The sequence below is a fragment of the Stegostoma tigrinum genome, chromosome 3 (assembly GCF_030684315.1).
Source record: "Stegostoma tigrinum isolate sSteTig4 chromosome 3, sSteTig4.hap1, whole genome shotgun sequence".
In the NCBI taxonomy this organism is placed as follows: Eukaryota; Metazoa; Chordata; class Chondrichthyes; order Orectolobiformes; family Stegostomatidae; genus Stegostoma; species Stegostoma tigrinum.
In genome coordinates, this window is record NC_081356.1 from 107,965,755 (window position 1) to 107,982,210 (window position 16,456).

Sequence of the window (16,456 nt, forward strand, 5' to 3'; positions counted from 1 at the left end):
GAAGGGGAGATTTTGAAGCTGGTGAAGTCCACATTGATACCATTGGGCTGCAGGGTTCCCAAGCGGAATATGAGTTGCTGTTCCTGCAATCTTTGGGTGGCATCATTGTGGCACTGCAGGAGGCCCATGATGGACATGTCATCTAAAGAATGGGAGGGGGAGTGGAAATGGTTCGCGACTGGGAGGTGCGGTTGTTTATTGCGAACCGAGCAGAGGTGTTCTGCAAAGCGGTCCCCAAGCCTCCGCTTGGTTTCCCCAATGTAGAGGAAGCCACACCGGGTACAATGGACACAGTATACCACATTGGCAGATGTGCAGGTGAACCTCTGCTTAATATGGAAAGTCATCTTGGGGCCTGGGATGGGGGTGAGGGAGGAGGTGTGGGGGCAAGCGTAGCATTTCCTGCGGTTGCAGGGGAAGGTGCCGGGTGTGGTGGGCTTGGAGGGCAGTGTGGAGCGAACAAGGGAGTCACGGAGAGAGTGGTCTCTCTGGAAAGCAGACAAGGGTGTGGATGGAAAAAGTGTCTTGGGTGGTGGGGTCGGATTGTAGATGGTGGAAGTGTCGGAGGATGATGCGTTGTATCCAGAGGTGGTTGGGGTGGTGTGTGAGAACGAGGGGGTTCCTCTTTGGGCAGTTGTGGCGGGGGCGGGGTGTGAGGGATGTGTTGTGGGAGACGCGGTCAAGGGCGTTCTTGACCACTGTGGGGGGGTTGCAGTCCTTGAAGAACTTGGACATCTGGGATGTGCGGGAGTGGAATGCCTCATCATGGGAGCGGAGACGGAGGAATTGGGAATGGGGATGGAATTTTTGCAGGAGGGTGGGTGGGAAGAAGTGTATTCTAGCTAGCTGTGTGAGTCGGTGGGCTTGAAATGGACGTCAGTTATAAGCTGGTTGCCTGAGATGGAGACTGAGGGGTCCAGGAAGGTGAGGGATGTGCTGGAGATGGCCCAGGTGAACTTGAGGTTGGGGTGGAAGGTGTTGGTGAAGCGGATGAACTGTTCAAGCTCCTCTGGGGAGCAAGACGTGGCGCCGATACAGTCATCAATGTAATGGAGGAAGAGGTGGGGTTTGGGGCCTGTGTAGGTGCAGAAGAGGGACTGTTCCACGTAACCTACAAAGAGGCAGGCATAGCTGGGGTTCATGCAGGTGCCCATGGCCACCCCCTTTGTCCGTAGGAAGTGGGAGGAATCGAAAGAGAAGTTGTTGAGGGTGAGGACGAGTTTGGCTAGGCGGATGAGGGTGTCAGTGGAGGGGGACCGGTTGGGCCTGCGGGACAGGAAGAAGCGGAGGGCCTTGAGGCCATCTGCATGCGGAATACAGGTGTATGGGGACTGCACGTCCATGCTGAAAATGAGGTGTTGGGGTCCAGGGAATTGGACGTTCTGGAGGAGGTGGAGGGTGTGGGTGGTGTCACGGACATAGGTGGGGACTTCCTGGACCAAAGGGGAGAAAATGGAGTCCAGATAGGTGGAGATGAGTTCGGTTGTGCAGGAACGGGAAAAGCTCAGCTTCTGAGGAAATGTCATCAGACCCCATACATTAACTTCATTTTTTCCTTCGCACATGCTGCCAGACCTGCTGAGCTTTTCCAGCAACTTTGTTTAGCTTCCTGATTTACAACATCTGCATTTCTTTTGGTTTTTATTATGGGTGCTGGAAATCTGAAACAAAACCAAACAAATTGCTGGAGAACCTTGAATCTGGCAGCATCTCAGAAAGAACAGTTGATGTTTCAAGCCCTCTGACCCTTCAGTGATCTCCAGCCTCTGTTCTGTTCTGTTTTTATTTTCGCATTTAATTCACTGTAACATGATCTAGATACTCCACCTTGAAGTTCTGCTGCTGCCTTTCTAAGGTTCTGAAGAAGAGTCACTGAACTTGAAATGTTAACCCTGTTTTCTATCCACAGATGCTGCCAGATCTGCTGAGTTTCTCCAACATTCTTTCGTTTGTTCTAAACATTTTTTTCATTTCTGAGAAGCATTTATTTGGAAAGGCACTTAATCTCCTACCACTTGCATATTTCTATTGTTATGTTGACAGCATTTCATATGACAATTTGAGAATTTGTAATCCATTTTTAACAACCTCCGCTATTGTGAATTTTGTTATTCGCGGGTGTTCTCAGAAACGGAACTCTCAAGAATATGGAGAAATGATTGTACTTGATTCTACCCAAAAGTTAAAGTTAGAGTTTAAATGTGAATTAATAAAGTGAAACGAAGTTCATGAGTTGAAGTTAAATTGGATGAAGTAAGAAGTTAAATGTTGCAATGAATATATGTTTTATATTGAAGTTCTGAGTTGGTTCCCTGCCCTCTTTTTGTCACATTGGAGGAAGAATTGGGTAAAAGGTTTGAGTCCTCCCTTTTGGGCATCAAGGGAATTCACTGCTCCCACTTGCTACATATCTATTTTGCTAGTCAATATACAGATTGTGATGCCTAAACTTGCATACACTGTAAAAGTGACTTTTATCAGCAAACTTGCAAATAGAATATGAATCGTTTTCTGCAAGAAAGTGGTAACCAGCCATCAATGGCTATTTGAGAACCTTGTGGTTGGGAAACTTAATATTACAATGCTTCCAAAAAGGAAAGGTTAAAATTTCGGACAATTCAAAAAAAGTGTCCAATTGTTTTAAATTGCACTTCCCTAATAAAATTGGCAGCAGAATGTCTGCTGATGACCTTTTTTAATTCCCTTTTTAAAACGTACCCATTCCAGTTTTCAAAACTGTTACCGGTCCTTTTTCTTGCTACTGCTATTAAGTTTATTACATGAATAATGCTGCCTTAGGAAATCTATGAACTTGGTTGTAGCCAGTTGGCTCATCTTTTAACAGTACTTTGCAAGTCTTGCTATAACAAAAATAAGGGTAACAAACAGCCACATGCCATCTTGACTTGATATTGCCATCCTTTTCAGTGTCACTGGGTCAAAATCTTGCAATTCCCACTCTTAACAGCGTAGTAAGTCTGCTCACACCACGTGGACTACAACGGTTAAACAATGCACCTCGCCATCACCTTCTCAAGGGTAAATAGGGATGGACAATAAATGTTGGTCAAGCGATTGCCACATCCCAGATGATTTCTAATGTTATGGATTAACAATTTAATATTACCAGGGCCACTGAACTTTGCCCTGCTGTTATTCAAATGGTGCTAATAATCTGTTAACTAATACCTGAAAGAACATCCTAAAGAAGGCAGTGCTGTCTCTCTGTCTCGCATTTTCTTAGTACTGGGGTATTAGCCTAGAGTACTTGTGTTCAAGTTTCTGGAATGGAACTTGGAGTCAAAACTTTTATGGGTTCAAGGACAAAACCCGAAACGTCAGCTTTTGTGCTCCTGAGATGCTGCTTGGCCTGCTGTGTTCATCCAGCCTCACATTTTATTATCTTGCAGTCAACACCAGGTTGGTCACCCCTGCTTGGCAGACAATTTTCCTGCTAAGTTGCAATTTGACAATAAAATTTTTTTCCTCCTTTTTTTAATAACTACTATCAAGAATCTGTAAACTCACTAATTTTTCTGACAAGCTTAAAACCTGTTGGCCTAATAATCTTTGAACTAAATGTTAACTTTGATTCTTATGTTAGATGTTCATTATTGTAGTACTTTGGCTTTCTAGAAGTATTAAAAAACAATTATATTTTGGTTAGTTTCAAATTTGTTATTTGGGCAGTAATATCCCTTTTTAATAAGTACAGAACATGGGGAGTAGGCAAGTCAGCCTGTTGCCTACTCTGACATACAGTGATCTATGGCTGATCTCCTCATGGTCTCCATTCTACTTTCCTGTCTGCTCTTCAAAACACTTCAACCTGTCCCTAATTTAAGAATCTATCTCCTTTTTAAATTTACTGAGTATCGCATCGTCTACTAAACTCCATGTACTGAATTCTGCAGTTCATGGCCCTTGGGTAACAGATTTACTTTTTTCAATCATCTTACCTAAAATCTGTGACTCCTTATTCGTGATTGCTCTGCATTGAGGCGGGGTTCTTTTTTGTTTATTCTTTCATGGGAGAAGGCCATCGCTGGCTAGGTAGCATTTATAGCCCATTTCTAACTTGTGTAGAGGGCAGTTCAGAGTCAAACACATTGCTGTGGGTCTGGAGTCACATGTCGGCCAGACCAGGTCGTGATGGCAGTTTCCTTCCCTATAGGACATTAGTGATCCACATGGGATTTTCTGGTAAATGACAATGGATTAATGGCCATTATTAGATCTTCAATAAATATTTGGAATTAAATTCAAATTCCACCATCTGCCATGATGGGATTTGAACCCAGGTTCCCAGAACATTATTTAGGTCTGTGGATTAACAGTCCAGTAATAATACCACTAAACCATTGCCTCCCCTGTGGATGAGGGTCTACTTTGTCAATCCCCTATAGCATCTTGTATACCTCCAATTTGATTTCCTCTCATTCATTCTCCTAAATTCCAGTGTTGAGCTTCTACAGATCAATACTGGATTTTAATTTGTCATGATGCTTGCAACCGCAGAATTCACAGGCTGGATTTTTCAGTTCATTTTATAATGAACGTTGGCAGGAATTATTTTAACGTGAACACATCTAATGTTGCCATCATAATTTGAGAGACTGATTCTACGTTTATAGTCATGGGACTAAAACTTTTATGATGGGTAAAACAAAGGAGCAGAACAGTCTTGCAGTCAACAAATGGAGAAGTGACCAAATATGTTTTGATACAGTGTAACATTGCCAATTATCAATAAAGTAAAATTCATAGGATGCCATCCCTTCATCTATATGAAAAAAATTGACCAGTTTAGTTATAAACTTTGTTTTATGGGGTGAGAGCTCTACTGCTCTTTTTTCTGTGAACTTTTTTAAACAGTAACCAAAGATGAACATTTTGAAATGTGTAATTAGTAAGCCTTTCGTTGAGATGCCAGATCCAGAAAAAGGAAATTACACTTTCACTCATGATCACAAATCTATTTCGACAATTTAAATGATCATCATTCCCTGTTTCAGGGGATTGGAATAACTCCTGAGAGGCCAGTATCCCCTCACCAAGTCACTCTCTTTACAAGTGCATAGCGCTTGACACTGGTCTTGCATCCTCCAGAGCCAGCTGTGAATGAACAGAACCTCTGACTCCTGTTTATATCTGTCAACCCCAAATGGGTGAACAGCCCAATCAGGAAACTTATTCTCTGAGGTCCACCTGGCTGATCTACATTACAATCACTACAGGGATAAATTATTGTGAAGTATTAATTGACGAGGCAGATCTAGCAACTCGTTTTAAGACAGAAGATTACAATCCAAATAGCTTTTTGTGAAGAATGACTGAAAGTGAATGTAAATTGTCAGGATATGATTAGCATCTAATGTTGTCAGAGTATGACCTTGATGACTAATGGAAGAACCAAGTGGACACTGGCTACATACCGAAGAGGCAGCAATATTTTATTTTAATGTTTGTTCGTGGGACGTGGATGTCACTAAGTAGTCAAGCATTTATTACCCATCATCAATTGCCCAGAGGGCAGTTGAGAATCAACGATGTTGGGGGCTGAGTCATGTGCCAGCCAAACCAGGTAAGGGGGTAGATTTCCTTCCCTGAAGGATATTGGTGAACCAGCTGGGTTTTACAACAATTGACTATGGTTGCATGATCGCCATTACCCGAGCTATTCTAGTTATTTCATCTTCTGCCAAATTTAAAAATGTGAATACCATGTGGGATTCGAACCCACATACCCAGGACATTAGCCAAGGTTTCTAGATTACTAACCTAGTGACATTACTATTCCAGCCTTGGCATTGCCACTTCACTTTAAATTTGACTTTTGTTATGAAGTGTTTTTGTGAGCGGGACAACTAACATTTGGAATCGAAGGAAGATTGAGTTTCATGAGTAAGATTTACCAAAAGTATAATCTGTTGGATGCCTACAAGTCATGGTTCATGATTAGATTTTGACAAATGGAAGAGGAAATCTATCATGGACTTCACTAGACTGTGCATGTACGAAATTAAAGTGGAAATTTGATCCAAACATCTTTGTTCAGTGTTCATATTTAATTGTGTTCAATTATATTTTTTTTAGAAGTGAGACGGATGATGAGCATTTTTCCCTTGTCCCATTACTCCACAAGTTGCACATATTTTAATTATTTTACCCAGTTCCTGATGTGGTCAGTCACTTATGCATTTTGTTATTATTGGGTTGAAGAAAAAGTTCCATTAACCAGGCTTCTTTAGTAAACACCATTATCAATTGATTAATTTATAGAAACAGCAATAGGCCAATAAGCCCCACAAACATGCTCCACTGTTCAGTAAGACCATTGAATGATCAAAGTCCAGGAGTGTTGAAGTCCTGTTTGCCTTGTCTTCTGGAATGACCACATGTTAGAGGTCATGTTGTAGTAATTCCAAGCAAAAAATAAATGTGAAATCATACTTTTTTTTTATTAGTGCTGACTGTAGTCTACTGAGCTACCTTTGCTCTTAAATTAGCTTTCACAGAGAGGGTTCTACTAATGGACACGCATATGATTCATGCATGAGAACTTTCAGAATTCTTAGTGCAAGAGATCTTATCAGTAGTCGTATGCAAGTTAAAGCTACAGCTGGAATAAATTACACTGAAAGGTGTATGACAAAACATTCTCAATTTAGGACTAGAGATAGAAGTCTTCTTTTATCGTCCTTATTCAGATTTGGGCACCCTGGAAGGGTTAGCATTTATTGATCATCCTTAGTTGCTCTTGAATGTAGTGATGAGCTGCATTGAACTGCTATAGGTAGACCCACCATGGATCCTCTGGGTGAGGGAAAGGAAAATTTTTAAGAGTAATGTAGAATCTTGACGTTGTAAGCCTGGATTCAGGAGGGTTTAAATTCGTGTTGTGTGGCACTACACAGTGCTAAGTGGGACAGACTTTGCACAGATCTAGCAACTCCAGACTGGGCATCCGTGAGGTGCTGTGGGCCATCAGTAACAGCAGAACTGTCCTCTGCAATCTCCAACCTCCTAGCCTGGCATATCTCCACCTTCTTAACCATTGCCATTTTTAAGACAGATGGGTACTGAGAAATCATGAGGTCTAACTTATGGAACCAAACTATAATTTAATGTGATCTTTGTGTGATCCAAAGAACGTTGGTTATTTTGGTGTTTTTGCATACTAGTTTCCCTGATCTGTATTAAGTGTGGCATTTTTCATAATATTTTTGGGTAAAAATGGAAATTATTGTCCTATGGTACTAGACATTGTGTAATCATTGCGATTGTATCCTCTCTGGAGAAAAAGTTATTGATGACGAAGCTGAAAATGGCCTAGTGATATTATCACTGGACTGTTTAATCCAGAAACCCAGCTAATGTTCTGGGGACCAGTTGAATCCCACCACTGCAGATGGTAGAACTTGAATTCAATAAATAAAATCTGGAATTAAGAATCTACTGATGACCATGAAGTCATTGCCAATTGTCGGAAAAACCCATCTGATTCACGAATGTCCTTCAGGAAAGGAAATCTGCCACCCTCACCTAGCCTACATGTGAGTCCAGACCCACAGCTTGCAGTTGACTCTCAATTGCCCACTGAAGTGGCCCAGCAAGCCACACAGTTGTACCAGTTGCTGCAAAGCCTCAAAGAAATAAAACTGGAATAATCACCTGGCATCGACCTAGGCACCAGAAAAGACAAAGGCAGAAACAGCCCTGTCAATCCTACAAAATCCTCTTCGCTGACCTCCTTGAGGTTAGTGCCAAAATTGGAAGAGAAGTCTGACTAGTTAAGCAACGGCCTAACCTTATCTGTAAGATATGACTGAGTACCAGTATGTGCCAGATTGCCACTGCCACCATACTTGGATATTCCCTGTCCCACTGGCATGACAGACCCAGCAGAGGTGGTGGCACAGTTGTATACAGATGGTTGGGTGTTGCTATAGGAGCCCTCAGCATTGACTCCAGACCCCATGAAGTCTTATGGCTTCCTGCTAAACATGAGGAAGGAGATCTCCTGCTGATTACCACATACCATTGTCCCTCAGCTGATGAACCAGTACTCCTCAATGTTGAACAATACTTAGAAAATAATATTCTGAATGGCAAGGGCATGAAATCCCCCACCCAGAGTACATTTTAATGCCCACCACCAAGAGTGTTTTGGCAGCAATTCTACTGATCGAGCTGGTCAGGTCCTGAAGGACATAGCTGCTGGACTGGATCTGAGGCAGGTGGTGAGGGAACCAATGAGAGAAAAATGTACTTGACCTTTTTCCTTGGTCATCTGCCAGTTGCAGTTGCATCTGTCCATGACAGTATCGGTAAGAGTGACCGTCGCATTGACCTTGTGGAGACAAAGTCCTGTCTTCACATTGAGAACAGTCTCCATCGTGTTGTGTGGCACTACACAGTGCTAAGTGGGACAGACTTTGCACAGATCTAGCAACTCCAGACTGGGCATCCGTGAGGTGCTGTGGGCCATCAGTAACAGCAGAACTGTCCTCTGCAATCTCCAACCTCCTAGCCTGGCATATCTCCACCTTCTTAACCATTGCCATTGAGCCAGGGGAAGTCAGCTGGTTCAATGCAGGAAGGCAAGCCAGGAGCAGCACTAGCATACCTGAGGATGAGGTATCAACCTGGTGAAGCCACAAAACAGGACTACTTGTATGCCGAACTGCGGAAGCAGCATGTGACGCAGAGCTAAGCAATCCCACAACTAGTTCAGCTCTGCAGTCCTGCCACATCCAGTTGTGAATGGTGGCGGACAATTAAACTTCTCACTGGAGGAGGAGGCTCCACAAATATCCCCAATTTCAATGATGGAGGCCAGCACATAGTGCAAAAGATCAGGCTGAAGCATTCATAACAATCTTCAGCCAGCAGTGCCTAGTGGATGATCGAACCCTGCCTCCTTCAGTGGTCCCTAGCATTACATATATCAGTCTTAGCCAATTCGATTCACTCTGTGTGATTTCAAGAAACTGTTTGGAGACACTGGATAGTACAAAGGCTTATGGGGCTTGACAACATTCCAGCAATAGTACTGAGGATTTGTGCCAGTGTGCTCCAGTACAGTTACAACATCTACCCGACAATGTGGAAAATTGCCCAAGTATGTCCTGTACTCCCCCCCCCCCCCCCCCAAAAAAAAAAGCAGGACAAATCCAACCCGGCCAATTACCTCCCCATCCATCGAGTCTCAATTATCAGTAAAGCAATGGAAGATGGTGTCATCATCGTCAATGCTATCTATCAGCACCTAATCAGTGATGCTCAGTTTGAGTTCTGCCAGGGCCACTCAGTTCTTGACCTTTTATTATAGCCTTAGTTCAAACATGGACAAAAGAGCTCAATTCCAGAGGTAAGGGGAGAGTGACAGTCCTTGATGTCAAGGCTGCATTTCACACAAAAGTGTTGCATCAAGTACCCGTAGCAAAACTGGAATCAGTGGGTAACAGTGCAAACTTTTCTGTGTTGGCATCATACCTGACACATAGGAAGATGGTCATGTTTGGAGGTCAATCATCTTGGCTCCAGGACATCTCTGCAGGAGTTCCTCAGTGTATTGTCTTAGGCCCAACCATCTTCAGCTGCTTCATCAATGACTTTGCCTCCATCATAAGATCAGAAGTGGGGATGTTCGCCCACAATTGCGCAATGTTCAGCACCATTCGTGACTCCTCAGATACTGAAGCAGTCCATGCTTAAATGCAATAATATCTAGACAATATCCGAGCTTGGGCTAGCAAGTGGAAATTGACATTTGTGCCACACATGCCAGGTATGACCACCACCCCTTGGCATTCAATAGTGTTACCATCACTGGATCCCCCACTACCAACATTCTGGGGGTTAGCATTGACCAGAAACTTGACTGGACTCACCACATAAACATAGTGGCTACAAGAGCTGGCCAGAACCTGGGAATGTTGCAAGAAGTAACTCACCTCCTGACGACTCAGACTGTCCGTTATCTACAAGGCACAAGTCAGGACTGTGATGGAAAACTCTTCACTTGCTTGGATGAGTGCAACCCCAACAACACTGAAGAAGCTTGACACCATCCTGGACAAAGCAGCCCACTTGATTTGGCACTGCACGCACTCCCTCCACCACTGATGCTCAGTAGCAGCAGTGTGCACTACGCACAGCAGAAATTCACCAAAGATCCTCAGACAGTACCTTTACAAACACATGGCCACCTCCGTCTGGAAGGATGAGAGCAGCTGACATATGGGAGCACCACCACCTCCAAGTTCCCCTCCTAGTCTATCTTTGTCCTGACCTGGAAATATATTGCCATTCCTTCCTTCACTGCTGGGTCAAAATCCTAGAATTCCCTCCCTAATAGCATCGTGGGTCAACCCATGCAGGAGGACGGTAGCGGTTCTCAAGGGCAACTGGGGGTGGGCAAGATGTGCTGGCCAGCCACCAACGCTCACATCCCATGAATGAATGGAAGAAACAGTAATGGGACATGATCCTGAGGAATTTCGGCAGACATGTATTAGCACTAAGATAACGAAATGCGAGGCTGGATGAACACAGCAGGCCCAGCAGCATCTCAGGAACACAAAAGCTGATGTTTCGGGCCTAGACCCTTCATCTGATGAAGGGTCTAGGTCCAAAACATCAGCTTTTGTGCTCCTGAGATGCTGCTGGGCCTGCTGTGTTCATCCAGCCTCGCATTTCGTTATCTTGGATTCTCCAGCATCTGCAGTTCCCACTATCACATGTATTAGCACTACTTCTGATACTGAAAAAATGAATGGGACTAAGTGATGACAAATCTCCTGGAACTGATGACCTGCATCCCGAGTTTATTAAATCATGAGAGGCCTTGAAAAGGCCCTTGTTATTTACCTTATCCCTTGGGTGGTTGAGTTCAAAATTAGGGGATATATTTTAAGGTGAGAGGAGAAAATTTTAAAGACACAAGGGGCATCTTTTTAGAGCAGTTTGTGTGTGGAATGAGCTGCTGGATGCAGGTACGATCACAGCATTTTTAAGACATTTGGATAAGTGCGTGAATAGGAAGGATTTGGACAGCTATGGGCCAAATGCAGAGCAGTGGGACTAGTTGAATTCGAGGAAATCATTTTGATTATAAGTTATTTGCACCAAAGGGTTTGTTTCCATGCTGTATGACTCTGATTCCATGTCATTAATTATCCAATTGTCCATTAAAAGTGTGACAAAAGATTATTGGCAGTCATTGTGGAAAAGCATAAAAATCGTTTGTTTTGAAATATTTTTTGAATATAACTTTTTTTTACATTGCTGGTTTGTTTTTCTTTTTTAAAAAAATCCATTAATTGTATGCAAGAAAGCATGTATCCAATACTCAGGCTGCTCATTAGTGTCAATAATTGTCTTGAAATGAGTAAATGTAAAATTGAGAAAGGACTGACTCCTGATATTTTCTGCTTTGCAAACTTCTTTCTGTTAGGTGAATAGCATTGATTGGCAGTTATATTTTCATAACACAATGACACTTCTCGTGTTGATTCTTATTGTTTTCTTTCCCAGGATCCATCAGTTACACAAGTAACGAGAAATCCTCCACCAGCATTAGAGGAATACAATCCTTTTACAGATGGACGGACGGTAAGAGAATTTCACCTTTGCTGTTTGGTCCTAAATTTGGTGTGGCAATTGCTTTGAACAATCAGACAAAGAACTTAAATTGAAAAGAGAATGAAATTAGAAAGGCCAGTTGTAAGTAACAGCATTTGAATACAGAATTGAGTCTTATTGTCCTGAATTGTATAATGGCATCACCACTTCCTCTTTTTAAACTAGAGAAGGCAAGTGATGCTTATAAAGGAGATACACACATACACATACACATACACATACACACACCAATTTATAAGTTTTCTACATTTTTGAAGATCCCAGTTCCTGAAACTCCCCATTTACCAAGTTAATCATGTCATCATTAAATTTACTTCTTCCCAAAATAGTCTTTGTGTGCTTAGATATTAAAGTTGCCGTTTTTGTCCCTGCATGAAACGGCAATCCTGTCAAGCATGATTTGCCTGTGGTAAGTTTATGCTGAATTTGTCCAGCTCTGTTAATGCTTCCCAAATATTGTTATCAATCTTTTCTAAATAGACTCCTGCATTTTCCCTCCTCCTGATGTAAGTCTGACTGGTCTGTCATACTAGCATTTTCTGTCCCTCCCTTTTCAAAATAGTGGGGTTACATTTGCTACCGACTGGTCTCTAGAAACTGCTGTAAAGCTGTGTAATTTTGGAAGATGACCACAACCGTGTCTGGTATTTCCATAACTACTTTCCATGACAACTCTTGGGTTGATTTCCTCCCATTCTGGCTGAAGTAGAGTTTAGCCTTCTTGCCCTACCCATTGTATAGATTTTTTTAAAAAAAAATTGTGGTACTTTGCCCATGTTTGATAAGTAACTGCCACCTCTAGGCAGAGATCTCAAAGAAATACTGACATGTGGTGAGCACATTTCTGCCAGTCCTAGTTCACAGTTCAGTTGAGATTTGTGGAGCAGAGCTAATACTACTTTTTATATTCATGTGACATTCCATGATGTTGCTGCTGATTTATTTTGTATAAAAATGTGAATTTTTTTTCTCCCCCGATTTTTGCTCAGGCACCACCAGGAAATGCTGAAAAGCGTCCTTTGCCTAGTACACAACCCGCTATTATGAAGCCTACAGAGGAACCACCCACGTATGCACCCCGTACACAGGCATGTTTAAAATTCATTAATGTTGTTTCCTTTGCATGGGAGTTTGTTTAAAAAATCAGAGGACATCTATTTAAAACAGATGTGGTTTTTTTTGTTGTTGATTTTAGATGTGAATATAGGTATCGTTGGTAAGTTTGCTGATGACCTCAATATTAGTGTACTGGACATCCAAGAATGTGATCTCAGAGTACAACAGCACCTTGATCAGATGGGCCAATTGGCAGAGGAGTTTAATTTTAGATAAATGTGAGGGGTTGCATTTTTGCTAAGGCAAATCAGGGCAGGAGGTATACACTTCATGAAAAGGTTGTAGAAAATGTTGCCGAACAAAAAGACCTTGGAATGCAGATTCCTAGTTCTCTGAAAGTGGAGCTGCAGGTAGATAAGATAGTGAAGGTGGTGTTTGGTATACCTGCCTGTTTGTTTGTTTGTTTGTTTTGTTTTTGGTCAGTGCATTCAGTATAGCAGTTGGGAGGTCATGTTGTGGCTGTATAGGACATTTGTTCAACCCCTTTTGGAATACTGTGTTCAATTCTGATCTCCTCCCCTAGCTATCGGAAGAATCTTGTGAAACTTGAAAGTGCTCATCAAAGATTTGCAAGTATGTTGCCAAGGTTGGATTTTTGAGCTATAGGGAGAGGCTGAAAAGGCAGGGGCTACTTTCCCTGGAGGATTGGATGCTGAGGGGTGACCTGTATAGAAGTTTATAAAATCATGAGGGGCATGGATAGAATGAATAGTCAAGGCCTTTTCTCCAGACTGTGAGTCCATGATCTCCGTGGATGGCAGAATAGACTCTGGGTTGAATGGCCCACTCCTGATTCCTCCTGCAATAGTCTATATCTACTTCAAACACACAACCCTCCTCCTTTCTCCAGGCCAGTGAAACAATATGCATTAATAAGTCATCTATTGTTACAAATTGGAGAAAACGCAACCTTGTATATTGGTGAGGAGAAATACTGCTGAACCTTTTTTATGTTGCACTTATCAGGGCAATTGTCAGATTTCAAATGATTTCAACAATTTGAGAGGCATGTGTCAACGGACAAAGGAACTGTTGTCTCCCCAAACTCCCAACTATTTCAAAAAGTGCTAAGATTTGAGCAAAGAACAGGTTCCTATGAGTCATGTTATGGGGTCTGCTGATTATATCAAATTTATTATTCTTGCTGCATTATTCAAGTGCTGTCCAATCATGTATGCACATCTAACAGAAGGTGTTGAAGTAGATATTCAACTTTCATCTAGAATGACAGGTTCAAGGGGCTGATTGACCTATGCTGTGTTCCTTACTTTTTTTTTCAAAACTCTTAACTCCATTGCCTGCCTATTGTTTTTAACGTTGTGATAGTACAGAAATTGTAACATAACCTATGATGCAGCCTATCCCTGCCTGCTCTTAGTTTCCAGTTCAATGGTAACCCTTAATTTGTCAGACTTGTACATAGATTTGCTGCTGTTATCGTGGAGGCCATCAATTCAAGTTTTTGGAGCACAATCACCCTTGAAGCAATTTGGAAGTGACAGTGCCGGCCTTCTAATAGATTTTCAGTGTATTGCAAAGTATTGAACTTGTGTATATAAATGGGTTTGAATTATGTCTTTTAGGAAACTGCTGCAGCCCAGGCTGAGCTCCTGAGACGCCAGGAAGAACTAGAGCAAAAAGCAGCAGAGCTTGATCGGCGGGAACGTGAAATGAAAAATCTCAGCTATGATCGTATGTAGTCACGTTCTTGCTGAAGTCTGTCCTTGCATTTGCACTCGTACACAAATTTCCTGTGTTAGTAGAATGTGCCATTTGTACCTTGTGGTTTACTACTCGGTATAGTTAGCAAATATTTTGGGTAAAGATTACGCAAGTTCATACATCCAACTTTGCCGATTACTCTGCAGTATTTTGTACAGCAGGGCTATGTGTCATTGAACCATAATTCAAATTATTGCCCAATTAATAACTGACTTTTTAAAATTTAATTATTGCAGTGCATGTGATTGATATATTGATTATTGACGTACAGAAAGTTGAGAACCATTTTCAGTCTATAATTTAAAATATTATCATAGCATCCCACTTACGCTGACATTCGATTTTATGCAAATGTCTCAAAACAAAATTAATGATGTGTTTTATTTCGGAATGATTTTTTTGTTCTTTCTGAGCATGGAGAAAATTGAGTTTATTATCTGTTACCTAAAGAAATGTACATGTTTATTTTCTTTTCAGCTCGGAAGAACAATTGGCCTCCCCTTCCTGAACGATGCCCTGTGGGACCATGTTTCTATCAGGACCTCTCCGTAGATATCCCTGTTGAATTTCAAAAAACAGTCAAGATGCTCTACTACTTATGGATGTGTATGTAAATTCCACCACCTTTTTTATTGAACTTTCAATGTTGATAATCTGTTTGACACAAAACATTTAGATTTTCACAGTCATTATTTTTGTCAGGTGTGTTAAGTATTTGTCTTGTTGAAAATGCTTGCCATTGATTCACAGTAAATATTGTAGGGATTACAACCTGATGCATATTTGTAAGCATTTTCGGCATGGAAAAAGATCAACCTGTCGAAAATCCATATTGTATGAAGGCTGAATTTAAAGAACAAGGCAGCAACTTAGCATTTTATTTTTCCAGAAAGAAATGCTTTTAGAAATGTTTTCTGAAACTCTAGATAAACCCTACCCCTCCTCACATTTATTATGTCTTTCAATGGATTTGAACGTTTGGTTACACTAACTTCAAATCACCAACTGGGTCAATGCCCATCAATTCGAGAACATTGAAATAATTAAATAGGCAGACTCTTGACTGTTGGTTGCTGTTAATCTTCCAATTCATATGTAATTTCCTTAAGATACCATGGCATCTTGTTATAAACTGACAGCTTATTCACTAGTGCAAGTTTTTTATTTTTGGTGATATTTAATAAACATAAGCAATTTGCAGTCTAGTGTTTAAGGAAATGTCTGATCACTATTGACCAAAGTGTTTTTAGTTTCAACTGCAGTTATGTTCTTGCACCTCCTAAAATGTGCTTTCAACAGTATGTTTTTTGACTTAGTTTCTATTTTGTTCCCCTCCACAGTCCATGCAGTAACACTTCTGGTAAATATTATTGGATGCCTTGCCTGGTTCTGTGTTGATAGCTACCGAGGTGTGGACTTTGGCCTGGCCATTCTATGGTTCTTGCTTTTTACCCCCTGTTCTTTTATTTGTTGGTACAGACCACTCTACAAAGCCTTCAGGTTTGTAAACGAATCCTTTTGAAATGCTGTATTTGTTATGATGGGAGAGTGAAATAAATGTTATATGTGACCTAAAATCGGGCTTTGTTTTTTTAACTTGACGAAACTGCACATCCACAAGAATTTTAAAAATTGCTCTTGGAAGTTTTTTGGAAGAATTGTTGTGTTGTTGATATTCTACTTGCCAAAGTGGAATTTGCAGTGATCAATTTACTGTACGAAACTATGTATTAAAAGAAAAGTCTTTTTTAATTGAACTGAATAAGGCCTGCTATAATGTGCCAAAAGTCTTTGGCACCTTTTGTGGATAAACAAAATATAGTCAACATTTTAACACCCATATCCCCCTATGGTAGAGGATTTCATAGATTCTTAACTCTTTGTCTACATCTTGAATTACTTTGCTCAAAGAGAAACTAGCATCCAATTATCGTATGACCATCATTTGTGCTTTGCTTCTAATCATTGG

The 16,456-nt window shown here is 41.4% G+C and overlaps 1 protein-coding gene across 1 annotated transcript in view; it reads left to right on the top strand.

The window, feature by feature from the left end:
* The window catches only part of scamp1 (secretory carrier membrane protein 1), a 60,878-nt gene that overhangs the window by 23,850 nt on the left and 20,572 nt on the right, over nt 1-16,456 (top strand). The window contains exons 2-6 of the mRNA XM_048527250.2: nt 11,542-11,619; nt 12,639-12,737; nt 14,349-14,457; nt 14,965-15,093; nt 15,828-15,987. Of these exons, the coding sequence (XP_048383207.1) occupies nt 11,542-11,619; nt 12,639-12,737; nt 14,349-14,457; nt 14,965-15,093; nt 15,828-15,987 (575 nt within the window). The remainder of the gene's footprint in view (nt 1-11,541; nt 11,620-12,638; nt 12,738-14,348; nt 14,458-14,964; nt 15,094-15,827; nt 15,988-16,456) is intronic.